This window comes from Agelaius tricolor, unplaced genomic scaffold (assembly GCF_023055355.1).
Source record: "Agelaius tricolor isolate 1412-34295 unplaced genomic scaffold, bAgeTri1.0.p SCAF_16, whole genome shotgun sequence".
NCBI lineage: Eukaryota > Metazoa > Chordata > Aves > Passeriformes > Icteridae > Agelaius > Agelaius tricolor.
In genome coordinates, this window is record NW_027269276.1 from 15614735 (window position 1) to 15636968 (window position 22234).

At 39.6% G+C, this 22234-nt stretch overlaps 2 protein-coding genes across 4 annotated transcripts in view; one reads left to right on the forward strand and one right to left on the reverse strand.

Moving 5' to 3' along the window:
- Positions 1 to 75: 75 nt before the first annotated feature.
- Positions 76 to 12903, forward strand: IDH3A (isocitrate dehydrogenase (NAD(+)) 3 catalytic subunit alpha). Its single transcript, XM_071441743.1, has 11 exons — positions 76 to 234; positions 2329 to 2391; positions 4100 to 4183; positions 5325 to 5439; positions 5971 to 6158; positions 6979 to 7112; positions 7698 to 7800; positions 7889 to 7953; positions 10041 to 10125; positions 10614 to 10766; positions 12663 to 12903. The coding sequence occupies exons 1-11, from the start codon at positions 208 to 210 to the stop codon at positions 12744 to 12746; spliced, it is 1101 nt and encodes a 366-aa protein (XP_071297844.1). The 5' UTR covers positions 76 to 207; the 3' UTR covers positions 12747 to 12903.
- ACSBG1 (acyl-CoA synthetase bubblegum family member 1) overlaps positions 12363 to 22234 on the reverse strand; it is a 41729-nt gene continuing 31857 nt past the window's right edge. The window contains exons 8-14 of one of the 3 annotated variants that reach the window (XM_071441741.1): positions 22009 to 22185; positions 21346 to 21527; positions 20498 to 20731; positions 19719 to 19936; positions 17819 to 17958; positions 16572 to 16818; positions 12363 to 15506 (exon numbers count right to left, since the gene is read on the reverse strand). In XM_071441741.1, coding sequence (XP_071297842.1) covers positions 15430 to 15506; positions 16572 to 16818; positions 17819 to 17958; positions 19719 to 19936; positions 20498 to 20731; positions 21346 to 21527; positions 22009 to 22185 — 1275 coding nt within the window. In that variant the 3' untranslated portion in view covers positions 12363 to 15429. The remainder of the gene's footprint in view (positions 15507 to 16571; positions 16819 to 17818; positions 17959 to 19718; positions 19937 to 20497; positions 20732 to 21345; positions 21528 to 22008; positions 22186 to 22234) is intronic. The other 2 variants (XM_071441739.1, XM_071441740.1) reach the window with 2 other exon arrangements.

The window sequence follows — 22234 nt, forward strand, 5'->3', positions numbered from 1 at the left end:
GGCAGGAGCCGAGGGGCCGGAGAGGAGGCCCGGACTGCCTCAGGCATCGGCGGGCAGGAGCTGAAGGGCCGCGTGGATGCCGCAGCGGCGGTCCCGGGGCGGGACTTCGCGGAGCGGGGCGGGGCCGCCGCTCCCCGCGCGCCGGTTCCGGTTTAGCGGCGGGCGCGGAGCTCTCGGGCCTTGGCAGCCGCGGTGCCCGGGAGCGTCATGGCCGCGGCCGCGTGGATGCCCACGGTAGGCAGGGGGACGGGCCGGACCCTAATCCGCGGCGCCCGGAACGCGCCCGGAGCTTGGTGGCGCCTGAGGCGCGGCCGCCCGGCCGCAAGGTCGCAGTGCTGCCGGGCCCTGGCAGCGCTCCGAGGGGGAATGGCCGCGGGGCTCGGGCCGAATGGCGGCCCCGCGGCGCTCGCGGGTTCTCTCCTTCCTCCTCCCCCCTCCCCGGGACGGCGGCGGGAAGGGGCCATGGGGGCCGTTATTCGAGCGGGCCGGGCCGGGGGGGCGCCGCACCATCCCTCGGAGCGGCCTGCGGAGAGGTCGCGCCGTAGAGGTCACAGCAGCGGCGGGACCACCGCGGCTGCGGGCAGCTCCCGGTGCGCGCGGGGCAGACAGCACAGCCTGGAACGCCATTGCCGCAAAGAGCCCGCGGGACCGGGCACTGCAGAGCCGGCGGGGCTGAACTGTACCGGGCTCTGGCTGGCCACTTTCTGGTCCCCACACCTGTCCTCTGGGATTTCCAGCTCTGAACCATTCTGAAACGCAGGCCTTATCCCGGGGATGTCACGGAAATAAGGGTTTTTGCCTTGAGTAAATGAAATTTATTTTGTACCTTTTGAGGCAAAGTCATTGGGGCCGCCCCATTTAACCTTATCTGCTAAAGTAAGGAAGAACTCTCAAGAGCTAATCCTGACACGTGACTTTAAGGTCAGAATGGATCAGTTTTCCTTGGGTGGATTCTTTGTTGGTGTTACCAATGTTGAACTTCAATATAATGTACTAGGCCCGTGATTTCTGACAAGACAGACTGTGCCCTTTCCAGGGCTACTCTGGAATGTGAATCCTGATTCTTTGTGCAGGAACTGTACCATGAGAACACCCTGTACAGTCAGCCTCACATTTTTATTTGATTGCTCTGCCTTCATCCTCAACCATAGGGCCTGCTTTGGTAAACTCTGCTTGCCTGTTGCAGTGACCTTGTACATCTCGTGTGGGGCTACAAGTAAAAATAGATCTAGCTTAGATTACTTCTCCCCCAGTGTTCATTGCAATACAATAATTATATTATTTTATAATATATTATTATCGTTACAATATGAGAATTGTATTATTTTTAATTGTTTCTGTTGGTGCCAACATAGTTTGTTCCTTTTGCTACACACCATTCTGTCAGTAAAGAAATAACAAATGCAGGTGGGACAGGAGAGGAATACAAATTGTCAGTCATTTCTAGCCTGATAGCTGCAGACAGCCTGCATATGTGAGTATGGCAGAATTGAAGTAGGGTGAGCAGTTAGAAGTCTTCTGGCTCTTAAGTCCCAGAGGCATCAATAATCCTAGAGAGGTTAAGATTGGGAGGCTGTGATTTTTCTGCAGGGTAGGGATTTTGTCCATGGTGCTCAGCTGGGCAAGAGCCCAAGCTTAGATACCAACCCAGTTTTGAAGCTTAATGCCAGTTCAGAATACTCAGAAAATGTAATTCTTTAACTGTGATGTGTAGACTTGTTGGTATGGTGAATTTTGTCTTCAGTGTGCATTTCAGTTCCACTTTTAAAAAACCGTCAGGCATGCAGAAGGCAACAGTACAACACCTACAGGTATAAAAGGTAGAAGAACAAAATTCACCACAGTTTGAATGGAAGAAGTGACACTAAAATGTAAAGTAGTTTTGGAAACATCACCTAAAATGTGTAAAGATACTGTCCAGTGAAGCGTTTGGTTTTTCACTTTGCTTTCCGCATGTCTTTGTCCTTAGCATATGATGTGTTTAGTTAGAGCTGCTGCTTTCCTGCATGTTTGCTTCCAACATCAAGTGTGAGAGGACTGCAGGTGGGGTGCAGGGGCCCCCAGGCAGGACAGGAGCATGGGGCAAAGCACGGCTGTCCTGGGCTCACCTTGTGCTAAGAATACCCACAAGGCGTTGCTGCTCTGAGTGTTCGACTGCAACTTGGCAAAGCACTGGGTACTCTGGTTTCATTTGGATTTTTATACTAGTTTGAGATAGGAGATTTAAAGCAATATCACTTTAAAAAGAAGATTTGCTGCAATGTTGTTAAACTTGTAAAATCCCGTTTGTGCAGTAAAAGAGCATCTTTTTGCTTTGGATTTTTGCAGGTTTCTCGATTGCTAGGTGCTTTCAAAAGCCAAAAAAAGGTGACCAGAAGTTTTGGTAATGCTGTGAGTATAATAGTCCCATTTTTTTCTTTTAAGAAGTTTCTCAATAAGCAGGTTTGGAAATTTTTAAGATCACTGTTGTTATTCTTACGTTCCCAAAAAATAAGGGTCAAACAAGTGAACATGCGTGCTCTTAATGCCATCCTGGATTTATATCAGTTAATCACTGTCATTGGCAATTGCACATCAATGTGAGAATATAAAAGGCTCTAGCAAAAAATAGAAGTGGTGTGGAAAGTTTTCACAAAATACAGACATAAGCCAGTCTTCTGGAATTCATCTGGGAATGAGCAAATATATATTGGGCAAAGCAGAAAGATTGTTGAGAAGCTTCTCATTTTCTTTCTTTTGCAGACTTCCCTCTAGGCACTAGATTTACTTTACTGCTGCTTTTAGAACTCCTTGCATCTAAAATTCTGCCTTTTCAAGGTCCTCTTTAAACTATCTTAGACGTTGTGAATTTCCCTGTAGATGTTTTACCTTCTTCTTTGTGTATGTGTTTGAAGTGCCCATGGGCCTTCTTTTTGGTGAAGACAGGAGCAGGGCTCAGCACTCTTAAGCCGGACTTAATCTTAAAGAGGAACTGTGGCTTTTAGAGGAACTTATCTAACATGATAAGTTTTGTAGAACAGCAGGTACAAAGTTAGAAAAGAAACTGAAGGGTCACTTATAGAGTATAAGAATCAGAATGTGAGGCACCCCTGGTTCTAGTGAAAACACAACAGTTTCAGGCTCAGGTGGAGCCCTGCAGTGCTGACAGACAGCACTATACTGTTCTCAAGGCATTTCATCAGTGACAGCTTGCTCAGCAGCAGTGTTCTTTTATCTGAAGCTCTGGTTTTTTGTTGTGCACAGTGAATTTCTTTGGCTCAAAAGTTAAAAAATCAGTCTGTCAATACATACTGAAGTTCTGGCCTGTGAGTTGATTCTGCTGGGGGTTTTTCAAATAATGTATGTGAGCTGCCTTTTCTGTAGGTAATAATGAGCCCATAAAAGCTGTTGGATCTCTTTAAATAAAACAAAATGAGCTGGAGCACATACCCTTAGAACAGTGATCGTAATTTATTTTTTCTTCAAAGAAGAATACATTCTTCTCCTTCTATTTGTTGAGCCTCAGCTGTGCATTCTTTTACTTGTTTGATAATGATAAAAGAAACAAAACTGAGGACATTATGACAGGTAAATAAGTTTGTATTGTTTAAAATGGGTCTGAGATTTTTAGGAGGTCACTTGAGAAGTTTAGCTTGGCATGACCTTTTTTTTAAGGTGAATGTATCTTTTCATATATGTAATCATTTCTAGCATGTGTCAGTATCATGCAGCATGTTGATAATATTGTAGACATATGTGTAACACAGCCATAACTAGGTAACACAACTTGCTCTCCAGATTTCCAGAGGAAAGCATGCTACATTAATTAATTTCAAGTAGTACTGAGCAGGAATCTGCCTTTCACATTCAGCCTCTGTTGTGAAATAGGAACAGGTAGTAGGTGAATTTTTAAACATTTCTCTCAAAACATTTGTACACTCCCTTGGAAAGCAAGCCAGTCCTTCTCCTGTCCAGGACTGCTGTTCTTCATAGTGAATATTTGGTAAAGGAAAATTTATTCTGTTTTCTAATAGTTACTTGGTTCCTCCAACACATGAAGATGTTTTCTATGTAGAAAACAAACATTCATTTGTTGTACTACTGATATTTCTTTACTTAGGTACAAACAGTAACTTTAATCCCAGGAGATGGCATAGGACCTGAGATTTCTGCTGCTGTCATGAAGATCTTTGATGCTGCCAAAGTAAGTCATATTTTCTTGCTATAAGCATTGCAAATTGAACTACAGCAAAAAATATTAATTAGGCATATTTTAAAAAGCTTAAAATCTCTTTTAAGAGATTAAGTCATATTTAAGCTATTAAAATTTCTTTCCAATAGAAAGAGTTTGAAGCTTCAGCTAATAACTGACAGGAATGTGATAGCAAGGCACGCCTTGAAACTGGCAGAGCTGACAGAGGAGGAAAGACTTGAGAGCAAATGCTGTGTTTGATTTTTGGAAACACGAACTCGGTGTCATGTGAAATCACCTTGTTGATGTAGTAATCCTGAGCAACTGACAGAGGATGTTCTTTCATTTATTATGACTTCAAGTGCAGGTCAAAAGTGTGTGTGAAAGGATTGGCTCATTTTAGCAATCCAATTGCTGTGCTGCCAAACACATTCACTTCAGTGAGATGAAAACTTACTGTATCCAACAACTTTCCCCTACCTATCTGAGAACCTTCACTAGAGCTTGTCAAGTTTCCTTGAAAGGAAATGCAGCTCTTCAGGCAAGATGCCTGTTAAATTGTTCCACATTAGTAACAGTATCCAGGCATATTATATTCCCTTTGTATTACAACTATCCAACATGGATTTGAAAACGTGAAGTTTCTTTATTGATGTACCTTTTCTTTTGTGGTCGTTCCTGATGAAATGAACGGGTGGCAGCCTATCTCCACTTAGAGTCCTGTGGTGAATGCAAATTCAGAAAGCATTGTGGAGCATGTGCAGATTTTCAGTGAGATAACAGATACATATCTATGTCATACACAGTCTTCCAGTCAGTGGGGATGATGAGTCCTCAATGAATCCAGCTTTAAAATGTTGTCCCTTGTATACAAGGAACTCAATAGCTCTGAAACCTTTAAAGAAATAGCACTTGTGTATATGACATCTAGGGTGCCATTGTGGTATTCACATTTATGATGATTTGCTCACACTATTTAATTTCCACTTACTTAATTACATTTTTCAAAAATTACTTTAGTTCAAACCCTCACTCACCAGAGAAAATACTGTTTAGAAAGGCCTGGACAAAATTCCTTACACACCTTCTTGTGATAGTTAAAACTTGAAGCAAAGTTATGACATGAAAGTTAACATAGATTGTGTGTGTTTAGGCACCTATTCAGTGGGAAGAGAGGAATGTTACGGCTATCCAAGGACCAGGAGGGAAGTGGATGATACCCCCAGAAGCCAAAGAATCCATGGATAAAAACAAAATGGGATTAAAAGGTATTTTAGGGGTTAATACACAGATAATAAATACTTTTGTGTTTCTCATGAGTTTGATGTAAAGCCAGAGTAGCACAATAAAATAGGGGAGAGCCTGGCAGGTAGTTGTCTGTAATCTTGGAACAGTCCTCGCAGGAAAGGTTCCTGCAATTTCCAAGCCCTTAGTTTGACAGTTATTGTAGTTATAATTGGGTACATAACAACCTTTGGACTCTCTACAGAAGGCATTCCTAAGATACACAACAGTATGCAATAACTACATTACTAATGAACAGTACCTTTGTATGTTTTAATGAATACATTTTGTAAAATCTGTTCCATGTAAGGCTCACAGTTTGGCCTTTACCCCACTGATGAATGTGCCTGTGCAGTAGTTGACAGAACAGAGAATTCACATGGCATTGCAGCATAAGGGTTAAACAGGAGTTTGGAGATCCTCTGTAGGAGTCCAACCTTACCTATAGTTTCTGCTCTCAGATCCATGGAGGGGTTTATTTTCTTGTTCATCCTCGTGTACCTTTTTTCCTGTAGGGCCTCTGAAGACCCCAATTGCTGCAGGGCACCCATCAATGAATCTGCTGCTGCGTAAAACCTTTGACCTCTACGCCAACGTGCGTCCGTGCGTGTCCATCGAGGGCTACAAGACGCCCTACACGGACGTGAACATCGTCACCATCCGCGAGAACACCGAGGGCGAGTACAGCGGCATCGAGCACGTGGTGGGTGCTGCCTCTGCTGCTGCTGTGCTGCTGCACTCTCAGGGCCTTTCTGGGTCACTGCCACCCTGAGATTGTTAAAAGTCTCTTTTCCCAGCCCAGGCACTTGGAGAATGAGTCTGAGCTCTTCATTTCTCAGTCTCAAGGGTGTTTATTGTGTCTTATCTATAAAAAATTTTCTCCTGTCCTGCTGAGGTCCGTCCAGCAGGACAGTTCCAGGCACTCTGCCTGCCCCAGGGTGGTGTTATGTCTTTATACTAAAAACTATGTATACAATGTTTACAATTACTTTCCAATACCCATCACCTATGTTAGACAGTGAGCTTCTACTCTAAACCAATCTGTGAGTGCCAACATCACAGCAGAAGATGGAGGCCAAGAAGAAGAAGCAGAAAGGCTGGACACACCCAGTTCCCTCCATCTTGCCTCCTGAACCCCCATACCAAAAACCCTAAAATCTACTTTTCCACCCCATGATAATTTCACTAATATTCTACTTAAACTATTGTGGCTTGCAGATCTTCATCTAAGGTTGGGTCATGATCAAACCCACAGGTGTTTTGGGCTCTGTGCCAGGGCTTCTGAGCCCCCTGGCAGGGGTCCTGGCCATCCTGGACAGCCAGAGGGATGTCCTGGGTTCCCACACAGCACTGCTAACTTTGCCCATCTCACTGGGGTTCAGTGGGATTTTTTTTTTTTACATTTGGCACCCATAAAAAAGTTTCTCCATTGTGAAATACATTCTGCCTCACTCAGAATTCTGTTGCTTGGTTCCAAATGGGAAGAATGAACTTGCACTGCTGATGCATTTCCTGTCTTTCAGATTGTTGATGGGGTTGTGCAAAGCATCAAGCTGATCACAGAGGAAGCCAGCAAGCGCATTGCAGAGTTTGCTTTTGAGTATGCCAGAAACAATCAGAGAAGCCACGTGACTGCTGTGCACAAGGCAAATATCATGTATGTTGACACTTACTTTGAGAAAAACAAAAAGAAAATATGCAAAAATTTAATCATAAATAATTGCTTAAGTCTTATTCAAATGTGAAACTTCTGCTGATGGCACTCGGAGTCAGTAAAATGGGAAAATTTCAAGTAAATGCCTCCTAAGAAAAATGGGCAATACTGATGCTTTGGTAATTGTGTACTAATGTTCTTATTAGCAAGTTTGTAGTAATCCTTCCTCCCAAACCTCTTATTTTAGAAATTTTAAACAACGAAAATTAATTTTAAAACTGAGGATGAAAGTGGCTGGTGTCTTTTGCAGTTGCCACACCACTTAAAACTGACCTGAGTCATAACACATGTGATATTGTGTGACATCACCTTCACAAATTCACTAAGCCTTTCATAAATGAATGTAAGTCCTTCTGAGAATCAATGTATACTGTTAAAACTACTGATACAGAAATATTTTAGGAGGGATAAATAGTCACAAATCAAGTCTTTGAATTCTAATTAAACCTCTGTTGCTTGCAGTTTTCTTTATCTCCAGTAATGCTTCCTTACAATAACTGCAATATTCTCTTGCTTGTCTAATTGCAGGAGAATGTCTGATGGGCTTTTCTTGAGAAAATGCAGGGAGGCAGCAGAAAACTGTAAAGATATTAAATTTAATGAAATGTATCTGGATACTGTATGTCTGAATGTGAGTATTTATGTTTTAGTTGTGGTTATTTTTATTTTTTTTTTTTAGTTTAAATTCTTAACCTGAATGAAAATATACTTCCTTCTAGATGGTTCAAGATCCATCTCAATTTGATGTGCTTGTTATGCCAAACTTGTACGGTGACATCCTCAGGTATGGAGATTTTCATTTAAACCCCCAACATGTAAAATACTGATACTTTCCCAACAATCACTGAGGTCATATGCAAGTCAGATCATCTTATGCACTTAGACTTCTTAACAGACATTAACTGCTTCAATTACTAGTACACTAATGGGAGGGGCTGTATGATGAGAATGTACTTTTTATTTTAAAAAATCTGTTTCTGCTTATGGAGGCTGTGAATATTGTTCAGATGGTACAGACAGAAATTTCTCCAAAAGTGTGAAGAATATAATGGCTTACATTGAAATAGAGAATGAATGCCTGGTTAGATATTGGAGAAAAATTTTCTCATCCTCAGCACTAATAAAGATTGTGTAGGGTTCTGTGGGACTATGATGTACACAGGGAGCTCATCATACATTTAAATCAGTCTGCATAGTCACTGAAGAACTAAATGTGTGGCCTCTTAATATTCTGCCAGCTCTTGCTTTATGTATTACTTTTTCTTACTGTCAAATTAAATTTTATATTTGAATAACATTAACACTAGAGGTTCTTTGTGTCTTGAAGGCAAAACCTATCAGCACACATTTTCCATCTGTAAAATTATTTGGTAAATTCCATTAAACACCTGTAAAATTAAGTGTTTAAATCTGGACTATTAAGTGTATTATGTAAAATAGTTTCTTCTCACACCTCTAAGGAGAGATTGAGAAAAGATCCTGAACTGGAATTTTTATTTACAAGTTTGACTATTCACATGTTAGAATCCATCTCCTGGTTTTGTACAGATAATAAATTTAAAGGTAACTTAAGTATAAGAAGAACTGGTTCTTAAGCTTCTCTTAAAACAGCACTCTCTCTGTGATAAGGCTGTGCACACTAAGAAAAATCAGATTTCTGACTAATGCCTCTTGTTTTAAGAATTGGTGAAGGTGTGCACAGGGCCCTCACAGCAGCTCTTACTGTGTATTAACTAAGAGAGATCAAATCAGAGGAGTGTCATCACCAATACCCTTTCAGACAGTTCATTGTCAACCATTTTAAAGTTCTCATAGAAAGTCCATAAAAAATTTCATCATTCTAAAAATTTTCAATAAATTTGAGTCTGTTCTTGAAGAGGACACTGCCACCACTGGGTGAGGTCTCACCTGCTGCTCTAAAAGTATGAACAAAATGCCAGGTATATTCCTTAGACTGAACAGGTAGAAGACAATCTCTTCTCTTTAAGCATTAAATATTTAGAGTGACAAATGCAGACTGTATTCAGTTTTTCCCCAGGCTCTTTGTAACTTAAGTGGTTTATTTTTAGCTTAAAATATTGTTCTGCAAAGTCATCCAAACTTTTCTCCTTGTTAGTCCTAAGCTAAGGACTAACTTAGCTTAGTTTGATGTGAATGGATGTGAAACAGAGTTTTAAGAGCTTTGTTAATCAGTGTGTTCAGCTTGGGGCTTACAGGATGATAACAGGCACAGTTGGTTTGTTGTTCCCCATGGTAATTCTGGTGGAAACCAAATACAGATTGCTTATATCTGATGATCTGCTAATGGCAGACTTGTGACCTGCAGGCTGTTGAATAAAGAGGGGAAAAGCTAGTCTGGTGTCACTTGGAAAACGTTCCTTAGGCTGCACACAGTACGCCACAAAACCACCAGTAATTCACCTACCTGAGCAAAATTCCTCCACATTTTTAGAAGGAATTTACATATGAAAAGTAGTTCTGGGCCCCTTCAGAGGAAGTAGGATTTTTGTATAGTTACAGGGAACTGTACATAATTAGTTTTTGAGACTTCTATACATATGCTGTGCTTCTAGTACTTCTTGTTTTGCCTGTGTCTTATCAGCTTTATTCTAGTATTTGGAATTTCCTTTTAGTTTTCCTTTATTACATTATCTTCTGCTAAGTTCTAAGAATTTTCCAATGTTCTGATGGGGTACAGGTGGCTAACAGCATCTGCTCTTTTTCCTTATTATTCTCAGACTGTACAGGTGTATAAATTAAGTTATAGTTGCAGTTGATTGATAAACAAAAATATTTTAATACCTTGCAGAGAGGAAACCATATATGGAAAAACTCATGGATTCTTTAATTTGGTGGTTGGTTTTTTTTCAGTGACTTGTGTGCTGGACTCATTGGGGGTCTTGGAGTAACACCCAGCGGAAACATTGGCGCCAATGGCGTGGCCATTTTTGAATCCGTAAGTTCTTGTTACACACAAAGGGAGATCAGTGATAGCTTTGTCTCAGCTTGAGAATCGAAACTTTTCCATGCCATACAATGTGGCTGACAGTTATCTAACAAAGCTCTTCCTAGAACTCTTCTTTACTGTGAAGATTCTCAAGCTTTACCCTGAGAGACTGGTTCAAGTAAATATTCCATGTATGTTTTTTGCATATCCGTTTTTGGCCGATACTTTATTTTCCCACTTTTTCGTATTATAAATACATTCTATGAAATAGAACTTGATGGGCTCAACTTAAAGGTCTTAGGTGACCTAGTTTTCCCTTTCTGAGGTCTTTGAACTGAATTGATTTGGGCCTTGGTATCTCCTTTCCACTGACTGTATCACAGCAAAGTAAGTCCTGTTTTAACATGAAGACCTGGGGCTGAGGTTGCTTGCACAATTGCCTAGGACATTTTAATCAGCCCTAATGACATAACAGATAGGTTTACTCTCATTTCTAGGTTCATGGAACAGCACCAGACATTGCAGGAAAAGACATGGCAAATCCAACTGCCCTCCTTCTGAGTGCTGTGATGATGCTGCGCCACATGGGAATGCACAAACACGCCTCCAAGATTGAGTCAGCTTGCTTTGATACAATTAAAGATGGAAAGGTAACGTGTGGGTGTGCAAATAAATGCACTGAATTAAAATCATGTCCTATCAAAGCAAGAATTAACATGGAAGATTCACACCAGGGTGGGGGATGGCCTGCTGAGCTAGCTTGTTGCATGAGCAGTGCCACTGTCCTCAGACAGTAATTCTGTTATCTTTGGTGATATTAAATAGCCCTGCAGTAATAAGGGTTCAGGCTGTAGCATTCCTTCTGTCTCAGCAATGCTCATCTTAGATTTCCACAGCTTTATGAACTCCAGAATAGTGAACTGGATGGCTGCTTTTCAAGAAGGGGATCAGAGTTTTAAGCAACTCTTAGCATTTCACTTAAAAAGTTTATGAAACCTACAAAGCATATATATTGATATCTGGATCCTGAAGTGAAGGACACTCATTTGCCTTTCCCAGGCTTCATCATCCACTTTGTATAGCATTTCAGTACTGACTGTAATACTTCTGTTTCTATTTTTTCAGCTCAATTATTTTCTTTTTTCATTCTTATGGCTTTCACTCATTTTTGACTAGAAAAGAACAGTTTTTATCCAGTATTAACTTTTTTCTCTGAGAATTGTATATGTTTCTCTTTGGAAGAGAGTGTCTTCAGATTAAGGACTCAGATGGGATACTGGGGGGAGAGGGGACTTATGCTCTGAAACATGACAAATTTGTGGTCTTACCATTTTTGGTTCACTCTTCTAAATTCATGTCCATCTCTTGAAAACATAGTTGTCAAGATTTTGAAGATTGCAGTTAAAGAGGATTAGCTAGTCATGCTGGTTCATTTATTTTAGGCAGGACCATGAGAAGCTGCTTTGTAATTAAAAGTAACAAGAATGCTGAAACCAAAAGTTGTCATCATTTTGTAAGTTTGCAGCTATCTTGCTGTATGTAGGAGCCAGTTAAAATCTAAACTTACAACTGAATAAAGAGGTGCTCCTGTAAAGTTCCCACTCACTGCTCTGGAAATGATATCCTCCATCAGCAGGTCAGTAATTCCATGGAAGATAACAGTCCAAGTTTCGTGACATGGCTACTTACAATGTTACAATTATATGCTCACAATGGAGACAATCTTTTAATTGAAAAGCCCCATAATGCAATTTAAATTACAAGATCCTAAAATAGTAACCATGATTGCTTCTCTTGCTTGTTATTCCTTCCTTCCCCTCAAAAAGTTAATTAAGATACGTGTGTATGGGAGGGAAACTAATAATTTTAATTATCTCCTAGAGTGCTTTAATCTAGCTAGGTTGGAGTAATGTAATGGAGTAATGCAAGTAATGTTGCCCACTTTTTTATTTTTATTTTACTGTTTTCATGATGCCAGACAGGAGTTGTACTTGATGAAAGAGATTTTGAACTCTGTATTTCCTCTCTCTTAAATAAATGAAGCAAATTTTGAGAATTGTTAACATGCAGCACTAAGAGTTATGTGTGCTTGTTCTGCATGGGTTTTGTTTAAAAAAAGACCAAATATTTCTGAATTACTCTCAATTAGTTGTCCTTGTGCTGAGCCTTCATATATGAATTTTACTTCCAAAGGACAAACTTCTTACTGAAATGTAAATACTTAATCATTAATTACACCATTAAAGCACTTTGTAGAGCTTTGACCACACACACTTTATTCCTGTAGTTAGGATAAAACCATGTTAAAATCACATTCAAATCTAGTAATGTTATAAGTACTATATGGATACTCAGGTTTTCTCTCCCTGCACAGTCCTTTTTGACAAAGTCTCTATGGGATTCAGAACTCAAACTTGATGTATTCCTGCTCACCTTATTTACCATCCATAGACAACATATCATGAGAACATCCAGAATTGTTCAGAGACAAGACTGGCCCCATAATACATTTCAGTAAGGTTATGATTTTTCTTTCTTTCTTTCAGGTCTTGACAAAAGACTTGGGAGGCAACGCCAAGTGTTCGGAATTCACAGAGGAGATCTGCCGCCGAGTACAGGACAAAGACTAAACCTGCTCCTGCTGCTGCTGAGGACTCTGGAAGGACATGTCACAGAGTACAATATATGTAACCTGATATCCACATGCATAGAGTTTGCTTATCTCCTGAGAGCAAACTTTTTAGCTGAGGCCTCTCCATTAATAAATCTAGTCCAAATGGCTACAAATGATGCTTGTGCCTGCTTTCGGTGGACTTTTCCAAGTGCTTTGTTTTATTTATTTTTTTCTATCTGGTGAACATTTTTATGTAAGTGAATTCCTTTATTGGCACTGTAACTGTCTAATATTTCAATTAGAGAGTTTTACTTTCCACATAGAAAAATTAGGCAAACAAACCAGTAACGGATTAGTGAAATATAAATGCACCTTAATGTTTAAAACCTACTTTATTGATCTTGTTGAAATTAAAAAGATAGGTTTTCAGCCTAAGAGTAGCACAAGATGACCTTCATGCACAGAAACGGGTATGAAATAACTTAAAATAGCAATTTTGTGTTAGAAGCAACAAGAAAACCACTTTAATACTCTGGTGATTGATGAAATACAGCCCTGCCCACAAAAGGCATGAATTAAGAAATACTAAATTCTAGAGATTTAATCTATTTCTGTATTTAAACAAACTTACAACCATTAACAAGGGGTGAAAATTAATGCTGAAGTTATTTTTCAAATCTATATACCAAAATAATTCTTACAAGTTTTCCTCTCTGAAACACACTTTACAATAGAGTTCTAATGAGGGCAAACAACACAAAATTACTTCCACCATATATCGTGAGAGGAAAGTATTAACTTTACAAATTTACACTAAATATTTCATGACTTCGGCTGGAATGCTTTTTGTGTTGTAGTTTCTGCACAGTCTGCTCAGTGTGTCGTGCTGTATTGACTAGTAATTTTATTCTAGAAACTGAATGTAAGAGACAAGTCCTAAATGGATTAAGACAGATCAGCGGTTTGGCTCTGGTGCCTATGTTCCAGAAATACATTTCATCCCTATTCAAGGGGATCTGAATCTATTTTTTCCTTGCTTACTAAGCTTAATGGGTGCAAAAGCAACTCGTTGCCCTCCCTTTGCCTCCCCATCAGATGCAGATTGTCCCTCGAGTCATTCTGATCTGTAACTATCAAGGTATTGCTGCCATTCTTGCACCTGACAAGTAAATATGTATTTTCATACTTGTTAGTATAGCACAGGATTATCCCTCCTGCCAGAAGCAGGCTTCTTACAGCTTCATTTTATTAATAGAAAGCAACTAAGTGGAGTAATATCTAGTACGACTGTTTAGGGCTGGTTGTTTCAGAAGTAAAACAACTTTGGAGTAACAACTTCTTGTGTCACTCTCTAAAGTAAGCATCCCAGCTTTCCAGCTTTTTTATACAGTCTGACAACATGCTGGAGGAGATTTATTCCTCCCACACTCAGCTTTTTGTGAATAGGGCAACATTTCTTTCTGTGTTTTCCCAGCTGCTGCTTCCTTGTTTCCTTCAGATTAATATTGTTAAATAAATTCTGAATTACCATTGCGCACAAAATGGGGAAGAATAAACTTTTCAAAGTCCTATTGCTCGTTTTGTTTTTATAATCCTAGGCTGCTGTTTTGTCTTATATATTGAGCTGATTATTGGTACTTGCAACAAATCTTAGGTCTGTAAGATGTGTGAGATTGGTAATGGAACTTTTATGGAAACCTTATCCTGTTCTGCCTCATTTCTTTGTCTCAATAACGGGCTGTGGCCTGCCTTGCCTGTGTGAGCTACTAGAGCTGTCTGCCAGAGATCACTTACAGCACACCCTTTAGACAACTTCATGCCAAGCATTTCCTTCTCATAATATGATTTATTTTGCATATGGGTAAGAAGAAATGTAGCCCACATTTGTCAGAATTAGTGCAATGTGAATACTGGAACATACAGATACACACTTGACAAACACTGCTCAAAGAATAGCACTGTAAACAATTTTAAAGAAGTTTCTGTAATAGCATTTTAATGTGAGAGCTCCTGTAGTTATTCCTTTGTGCCTTTCAGTCTTAGGAAGCTATTCCCCTACTTCTGATTATTTGTTTTTATGAGAAATAACAATGCTTATTCCAACATGGACTTAAGAAGCAAACTGCTATGTTCACAGAAGTGTGAATTCTAGGCATTACAGAAACAAGAATGTCTTCAGGTTCTGAAATGTGTTAGTGAACAAGAAAGTGTTCTCTGGGAAGGGAAAAAATATCCCAGCCCTTTTGATTTTTTAAACTTTTTTAATAATTATCACTGGAGTGGTATGACAGTTTCATTAGGTAGTACTGCTATCTAGCTAAATATATCATGAGCTGCAGGAAACATCCTGTAGAACAAAAGAAAAAAAATAAAAAATGGAAGACTGTATAAAAAACTTGTTATGTTTCAATCTAGAGGATTTAGTTATATCTGCTTTATACAAGACAGAAAGATGTTTTAGTCATTAAGGTCATAAAGTAAAAGCAGTATTAGAGAATGGACACACTGTAGAAAAATGCTTCTGTAAAAAGAGGACAAATGATCAGGTGAGTATCAGGAACAATTAAATTGACAGCAGCTTTCAAGTGGTTTGGTTCAATAGACTACAAACTTAAAGCAAAAATCTTTGTTAATGCTTTTGATGAGAAAATACTTCCTTTTGTTCACAGATCTTTCTTAATGCTTGGAGGAAACACTTTTTATTCTTTATAGAAGGAGTCTACTTCATTTCGGTATTTCTCGAGCACAGCGAGTCGCTTCAGCTTCATTGTGGGACCTTAAAAGAGGGAGAATCAATTCCAGAAATAGGAACAAAAATTCCTACTCAGTTTGAGCTTTGGTGCCTGAGTTTTTTATTGAAGAGCCTGTTGGGAAGAACACACCTCCCTCTCAGCACAGATAAATGCTAAAAGTGAGAAGTAAGTGTGATACATGAGGTTGCCTCCACGTAGGCATGAGGACTTCAAAGGGAGCTGCAGATAAAGTGGTAACTGGCTACTGGTTTTTTGCTAAAAATACGTATTTGGAAGCTTTTAAATGATTCCCAGTTTATTCAAAGAGCCTGGTAATGTGCTTTGGGCTCATTATCAGGCTTTCACTATCTTGCTGCTTTTTTTTGTTTTCTTTTAAGGAGAAACTTTTGATGCCTTAAGTTTTAGCTTTTATGTTTTCCAGATCAGGACTGCTTTCGTGTATAGCTCTCAAACTCCACAGCCTATCAGCTACTGTTCTCCCACTTAGTTCAGAAAAAACAGTTTCTCTCTAGGCCTGAAACCCAAGGCTACCTTATTTTCACAGGCCCTGAAACATGTAAACTACAGTGAAGTGGTAGGGAGGCAGGGGGCAAACTAGGGGAATGAGACTCCACTGCCCGAAGCTGTAACTGGACATTAACCTCCAATATGCAAACTGACCAAACAATATGTGATGGTTGTCCATCTTGGGTGTAGTCTCTGTGACACCCCTGCACTTTTATTGAAAGGCATTCACAAGATACCCCTTGTAAAAGCCTTTCAATAAAAACCTATCCTTTCTCTTTTAACTGTCTAGCCTCTGTTCTAGGTAGCCATTCCAGGCATCACTTTCAGTATTATTACAGGAAGTTATTAATACTTTAATGCATATGGAATTTACCAAAATTGCTTAATTACCCAAAACAATCTGACATTTAAGAGCTCTACATGCAAATGAGCACAGATTCATAAATGTGTGCACAGCAAAAACTCCAATTTTTGTATTCGTTACCACACACTACATAACCACTTTTTCTTCCTCTACTGAATATTCTTAGATTAGCAGCCTTTTAACTTTGTGTACCTCAAGATAAAACAGTAAGTCTTACCTAGTTCTCCCCCAGAAATGGAGAAATCTCTTGGCAGGATGATCCATTTCTGAATGCAGTGAACCCTGTTGGTAGCAGTGCTGTTGACTCTGTCGATTCCCTCCTGGATGGCTCTGTAGATCGCCTCGTCTCTTGTAGCCACAATCTCGGACACTTTGGTGGCTTTACTACCACTCCTGTGGCAGAAGTCTCTGGCTTGCTCTGTGAGAATGTCAGTAGGGTCAGATGTATCTGGGTCCAGCACACTCTAAAATATCAAATGAAGTGAATCATTAAACATTCGCTCTTAAAAGGCATTAACAGGTTCTCTGACCAGGCCCTCCCCCTTGGGAAGAAGGCTCAGGATAAACACACAAACATTCTGTAAGCCTTAAAAAGCAGAAACACCTACAGATCATGAAGGGCTTTACTTTCCACTTGGCTACCAATGTAAATATTTTCGGCTTATATGCAGATGTCATGAACAGACTTAAAACGTGTGAATGAATTAGGCCACAGAGTCCATCTCTGACCTTGAATTTCTGCCATATTTTCCAAATGACTCCATTGTTACAAGGAAACATTTAGCTCATGTTCAATGGAATTATTATGGTGTCATGTAAACAGCTTGAGATAGAACTGTCCCTAGACTTCTTAAATTACTATTTCTATTGTACCTGAAGATAGAGAGTATCAGTCATAGAGGTAAACAACTTCAAAACACCTAAGTGGCATTCACTAGGTATGTTCACAGAACTGAATTGCAAATGTTTCAGGAGAACAGTGATTTCTCAATTGAAGCTTATACCACAACAAGGCTATTAATTATTTTGTTCCACAGTCATCATTCTTGTGTTATAAAAATAACAAATTGCAGAGAAATGTTTCTGTTGGAAGGTTTCTGAGTTTGCCCATAACAGAAACATTTGTTGGTTTTGCTCATGTGTAAGCATAAAAGATATTGTTGTGTTCTGTAACAAAGACTTCTCAACCTCCCAGCATTTCTTATATAAAAATTTGCATTTAAATGGAAAATAGCTCTTATTGTACATGTAGGAGAAACAGCAGTAAATATGTGGATGTTTAGCAGACCAGGTAACCCTAGGTTTAGAGCCAGCAGGATTTGTCTGTAGTTGCTACATATTTTTTCCCACTGCTAGTATCTTCCTATCTAATTTTAGGTCTTTTTACAAATGGTTCAAAATTATTCTTCTTTTGTTAGGTGCAGGTGTATAACTTCCCTGAAGGCAATATTAAAACTGGTTTACCTTTAGCGTCAGGAACATTGACAAAAACTTCTTCTTATCTCCAATCACCATAGCATTACTAACAACTGGAAGTTCTTTTTTAACAGCATCTTCAATTGGAATTGGAGGCACGTTTTCACCCCCAGCTGTAATAATTAAATCTAGGTAAAAAAAGAAAGGCTATTAGTTGCATTCAAATAAATTCCAGAGATCAGGCTGATGTCTGGCTCAACCTGCTCTTCTTATTCTGACATAAAAAATACGAGGTGTTTTTTCCAAGATAATATTTTTCAAATACCACAAATCCTATTAATTATCTTCAAAACAAAAATGCTACTATTTTTCAAATGTGTGCTCAAGTTCTCAGCTGTCCCTCAGTATATTTGCTCCAGATATTTTTTACATTATCCAGTAACAGCTTATTCTCAAGGGGCTGTTACATAACTGGAATTTTTCTTTGAGGGATCATCTCTTCCAAATTAGCATAGGATTCAACCACTATTCTATTATTGCTATCTCACCAAAAAGCAAGTTCATTGTTCATTGTTATTGTGATTAAAACCAATTCTCGAATCCACCAAGAGAGGTCAGACAAAAATAAGTTACTACTGGAGGAAGGCTTGATAAAAACAACATTTGTCCTGAAGTGTAATATATATATTCCATGAAATTATTACAAACTTGAGTATTCTCTAAGTAAATTGCAATTCTTTGTTTATGTTATATTGGTGACTTCCAGTTGTGCTCAAATAATTGTCTTTGCAGCAGTTCAGAACATGCTCCAACAAATAACAGAGACAGGCTTTTATAAGTCTAACTTTTCCTTTCATTCCACCCTCCTTTTGTAATAGTCTTGTCTTTGTCTCAGATCCTCTACCAATCTCTCTGGCCCTTAGTTTTTCATTGTCCTTATTTGGACTTGGATTTCAAACTTCAGTGAAACTGGACATATGGTTATTTTATCTCAGATTGTCTACCTTTCCTGTCATTTACAGTAACTGCTGTTAAGCAATCCAGCCAGATAGAAGAGAAACACAAATGTTATGAATTGAGACAAGGGGTTGTTACTGCTGTGCTAAAGGAAAATGAATCAGACAAGAAAAGTTAAAATCAAGACAGCTGCATTTGGTGCAGGCTATTAATACTTCAGTCCTGATTCCTAGCAGGACATGATGCCACCTGTGACGAATTCACTCATCTGTGTTATCTCCCTAGTGATTCATCTGAAGCTCTAAGATGATATTTACTCAATTCTTAAATCCTCCTCAGTTACATCGTGCCTGTGACCAATCCCACTGTGTGAATACATACCATGAGGGAAGCCTCCAAGTCAGCAATGACTAGTCTCAGTCTCATGAGCCTCCAGCCAGTGTCCTGTGGTAACACCTCAGTGCATTGCTTCAGCTGGAGCTTTCCCTTCTGCTCTCCAGCTTCAGCTCTGGTCTCTGCAAACACTTAACCTAAGACACCAGAGGAAGCAACCTCTGACCTACAGCACCAATTTCTCTGTAGCAGAGGGTGCCTCTCCTTCCCCCCTAAACATTCTAATGTGCAATTAAGACACTGGCAAGATTCAGAGGGAGACTGGACATCTTAATGATATCATTCAAATCAAACATGACACATTAAACCTGTGTTTGTAGTTTATATTTCTAATTGTAATTAATACTGAGTAAAGGTGTGGGAGATAGAAAGCCTGGTTGTAGGAACTGAGTTATCTCCACCTACTACAGACTAGAGGGATACCTTCCCTGAACACAGAGCACACTGTGGTTTTCTCATAGCAAAGTTTATTTTACCTTCCTGTTAGGGCAATGCTGCCGGTATTAGAGGAAAGACACTTCATTAGATGGACAACTGAGAGATGACTGAATAGTGCTGAACATTTACCATAAACAGAGAGCAAGGTTTTGCCTATTACCTTTAATTCTTCCAGTGACATAGAGAAAGCCATCCTTGTCTAGCTTTCCTAAATCTCCAGAATGCAGCCACCCCTCCTCATCAAAGGCTTCTTTTGTTCTGTCTTCCATATTTAAATAACCCATGAAAACAGTCCTTCCCCAGAAACAGATTTCTCCATTGCCTTCTGTATCTTTGTCCACCAGTTTCACTCTGCATCCAGGTGCTGGTTTACCACAGCTACCAGAGAAGAGCAGAAAAACCCCACAAGTATCACAGAAACATCAAACATAATACTGGTAAGCTGGCCAACATGCCAAATCCCTGAAACTGTCAAAGTATCCATGACTGCAATCATCACCATGCTGTAGCTGTCCAACAGCCAGGGAATACTCCTTCATTAGGGTGGATTTGTCAGGGTGTCTGAGCACTTTCTGGCAGTCTGTCTTGGCCTGTGCTTGCTGCTTTCCCCCCCTGTATCTGCAGGCATAAAAGCATTTTTGGTTTTGAGGTCTTGCATTCCTCCCTTGAGCAAGGGCTAGGGTTCATGTCAGATGTAGTCACTGTGTTTGGCTATAATGCTGCAACTCAGTTTCAGTGCTCCTGGCACAGTGTGCTGTGGAGTCAACCTGCTCAAATTCTGACCTGGAAATTATTCTGACTCCCAAAGTCACAACAGAGTGGCAATGCACTTGGAAAATAAAATAAGCTGTAGTATCTTTGCTGAGTTTAATAAATCCTTTTTTCATATATAAAATGAAACAGATCATATTTTAAAAATAGTAACAAAAGCAAAATTACCTGTGCTGCCTGTAAATGTAAGGCCCAGACAGGCAATGTGGGCCTGTGGTCTCACTCATCCCATAGGCCTCATAGAGGGTGATGTTCAGACCCAAGAAGAAATACAGTGTTTCTGTATTGAGAGGAGCAGCACCAGAAAAGTGCTTCTGGCAGGAAGAGAGCCCCAGGGCACTACGGATTTTTGCAAGCACTAAGTAGTCTGCTAATCTTGTCCAGAGCTGCTTTAGATCACTGCTGAGTACAAAATACACAAGTAAGTCAGAGCAACCAAGGAAGTTTTCAAAACACAATCAGGCACAGATTTTGTTTGGACTTGTATTTGTCATTTGGTTTTGGGTGTTGACAGCAGTTAGAACCTAAGTAAGGTGACACATTCATCCTTCTTTCATTTATTTGGTGTTTCTCCTATCTTTGGATCTTTCCTACCTCCAACTCTTTAGGTATCTGAATTCAACAAATACAAAGAATCTATAAAAACATATTTTATACAACACAGCTCTTGTATACCTGATTTTTTATCAGTTAAATGTGTCTCTGAGAACCTACACCACTGAAATCTGAAATTTGCAAGATCTATCTGAGAAACTGAATTATAAGATGAGCAAAGGAATATCATGGAATGATATTTTGGAATACCATTCTGCATAAGAAATTTCCCCCACTTCATTGTAAAACAATTCATATCAATAGCAATTGATAAGTACACCCTCCCCCTTGTACCCTATTTGCTGTGTTGCCAAGCCAGATTTTACCCACTTATACAAAGAGTCTCACTGAGGCTTCATGGTTTATTACAAGCAAATTGCTACTTTCAGGTTGCTGGAAATCTCACTCATTGTACTACACACCTGTTTGAGCCGTTCAGGTTCCTCTCTAGGCTAAGTGACATAGCCCAGGAAAGCATTTTCTTCTTCATAAATCCTGACTGAGCAGAAGCATCCTTTAACTTCTCCATGATTTTCTCCCATACTCGGGGAACTCCCATGTGAGATGTTGGCTGCACTTCTTTTAGTGTGTTGATCAAGCTGCCCTGTTATAATAATGAAATAATTTCAACAAAAGGCACACAGCAGAGAGAAGGAGTTTTGGTGAAGTAAAAGCTGAATGTTTCATTTTGTAGAACATCACTAAATATGTAGAAGATAAAAAAGGGCTGGCTGAGCTCACATCAGTCACCCATAGGCACTAATATGTGTCAGTGACACACTAGGGGAGGTACATACATGAGGAGAAAACCACACATGGTTAGTTCCTCCAGCATCCCTTTTCTCCAATAACTGCTTGTCCTTCTTTTGCCTTAAAAGAGCCTTATGAATATGAATTATATATTTTAATTAGAATCTAGAGCACCAGGGCACAAATACAATGAGCTTTATTTTTCCATAACTTTTATAACAATGGACTCTCAATCTTCATCCTCTACAACTTTTCAAATATCATATTCTCTCCTGGGGATGTTTTTTAAGAGAATGATGTGCAATCTTAATTAGATGTAATGTAAGACAAGGTACCTTTAGAGCATCTGGCTCAGCAAAGTAAACTTGCTCTCCCCATTTGATTCCAGTCCACAGGTCATAGATCTGTGCAGCTATGTGGCTGAGTGGGAGATAACTGACTATGGACTCCTGCTGGACCTCTGCAGGTTGCATACCTCCTGCTTTGCTGCAATGGGCTGATGTCCAAGTTATCTGTTTAAATAAATGATACAACACATTAGGTATGGTTGGGATTTTGGTT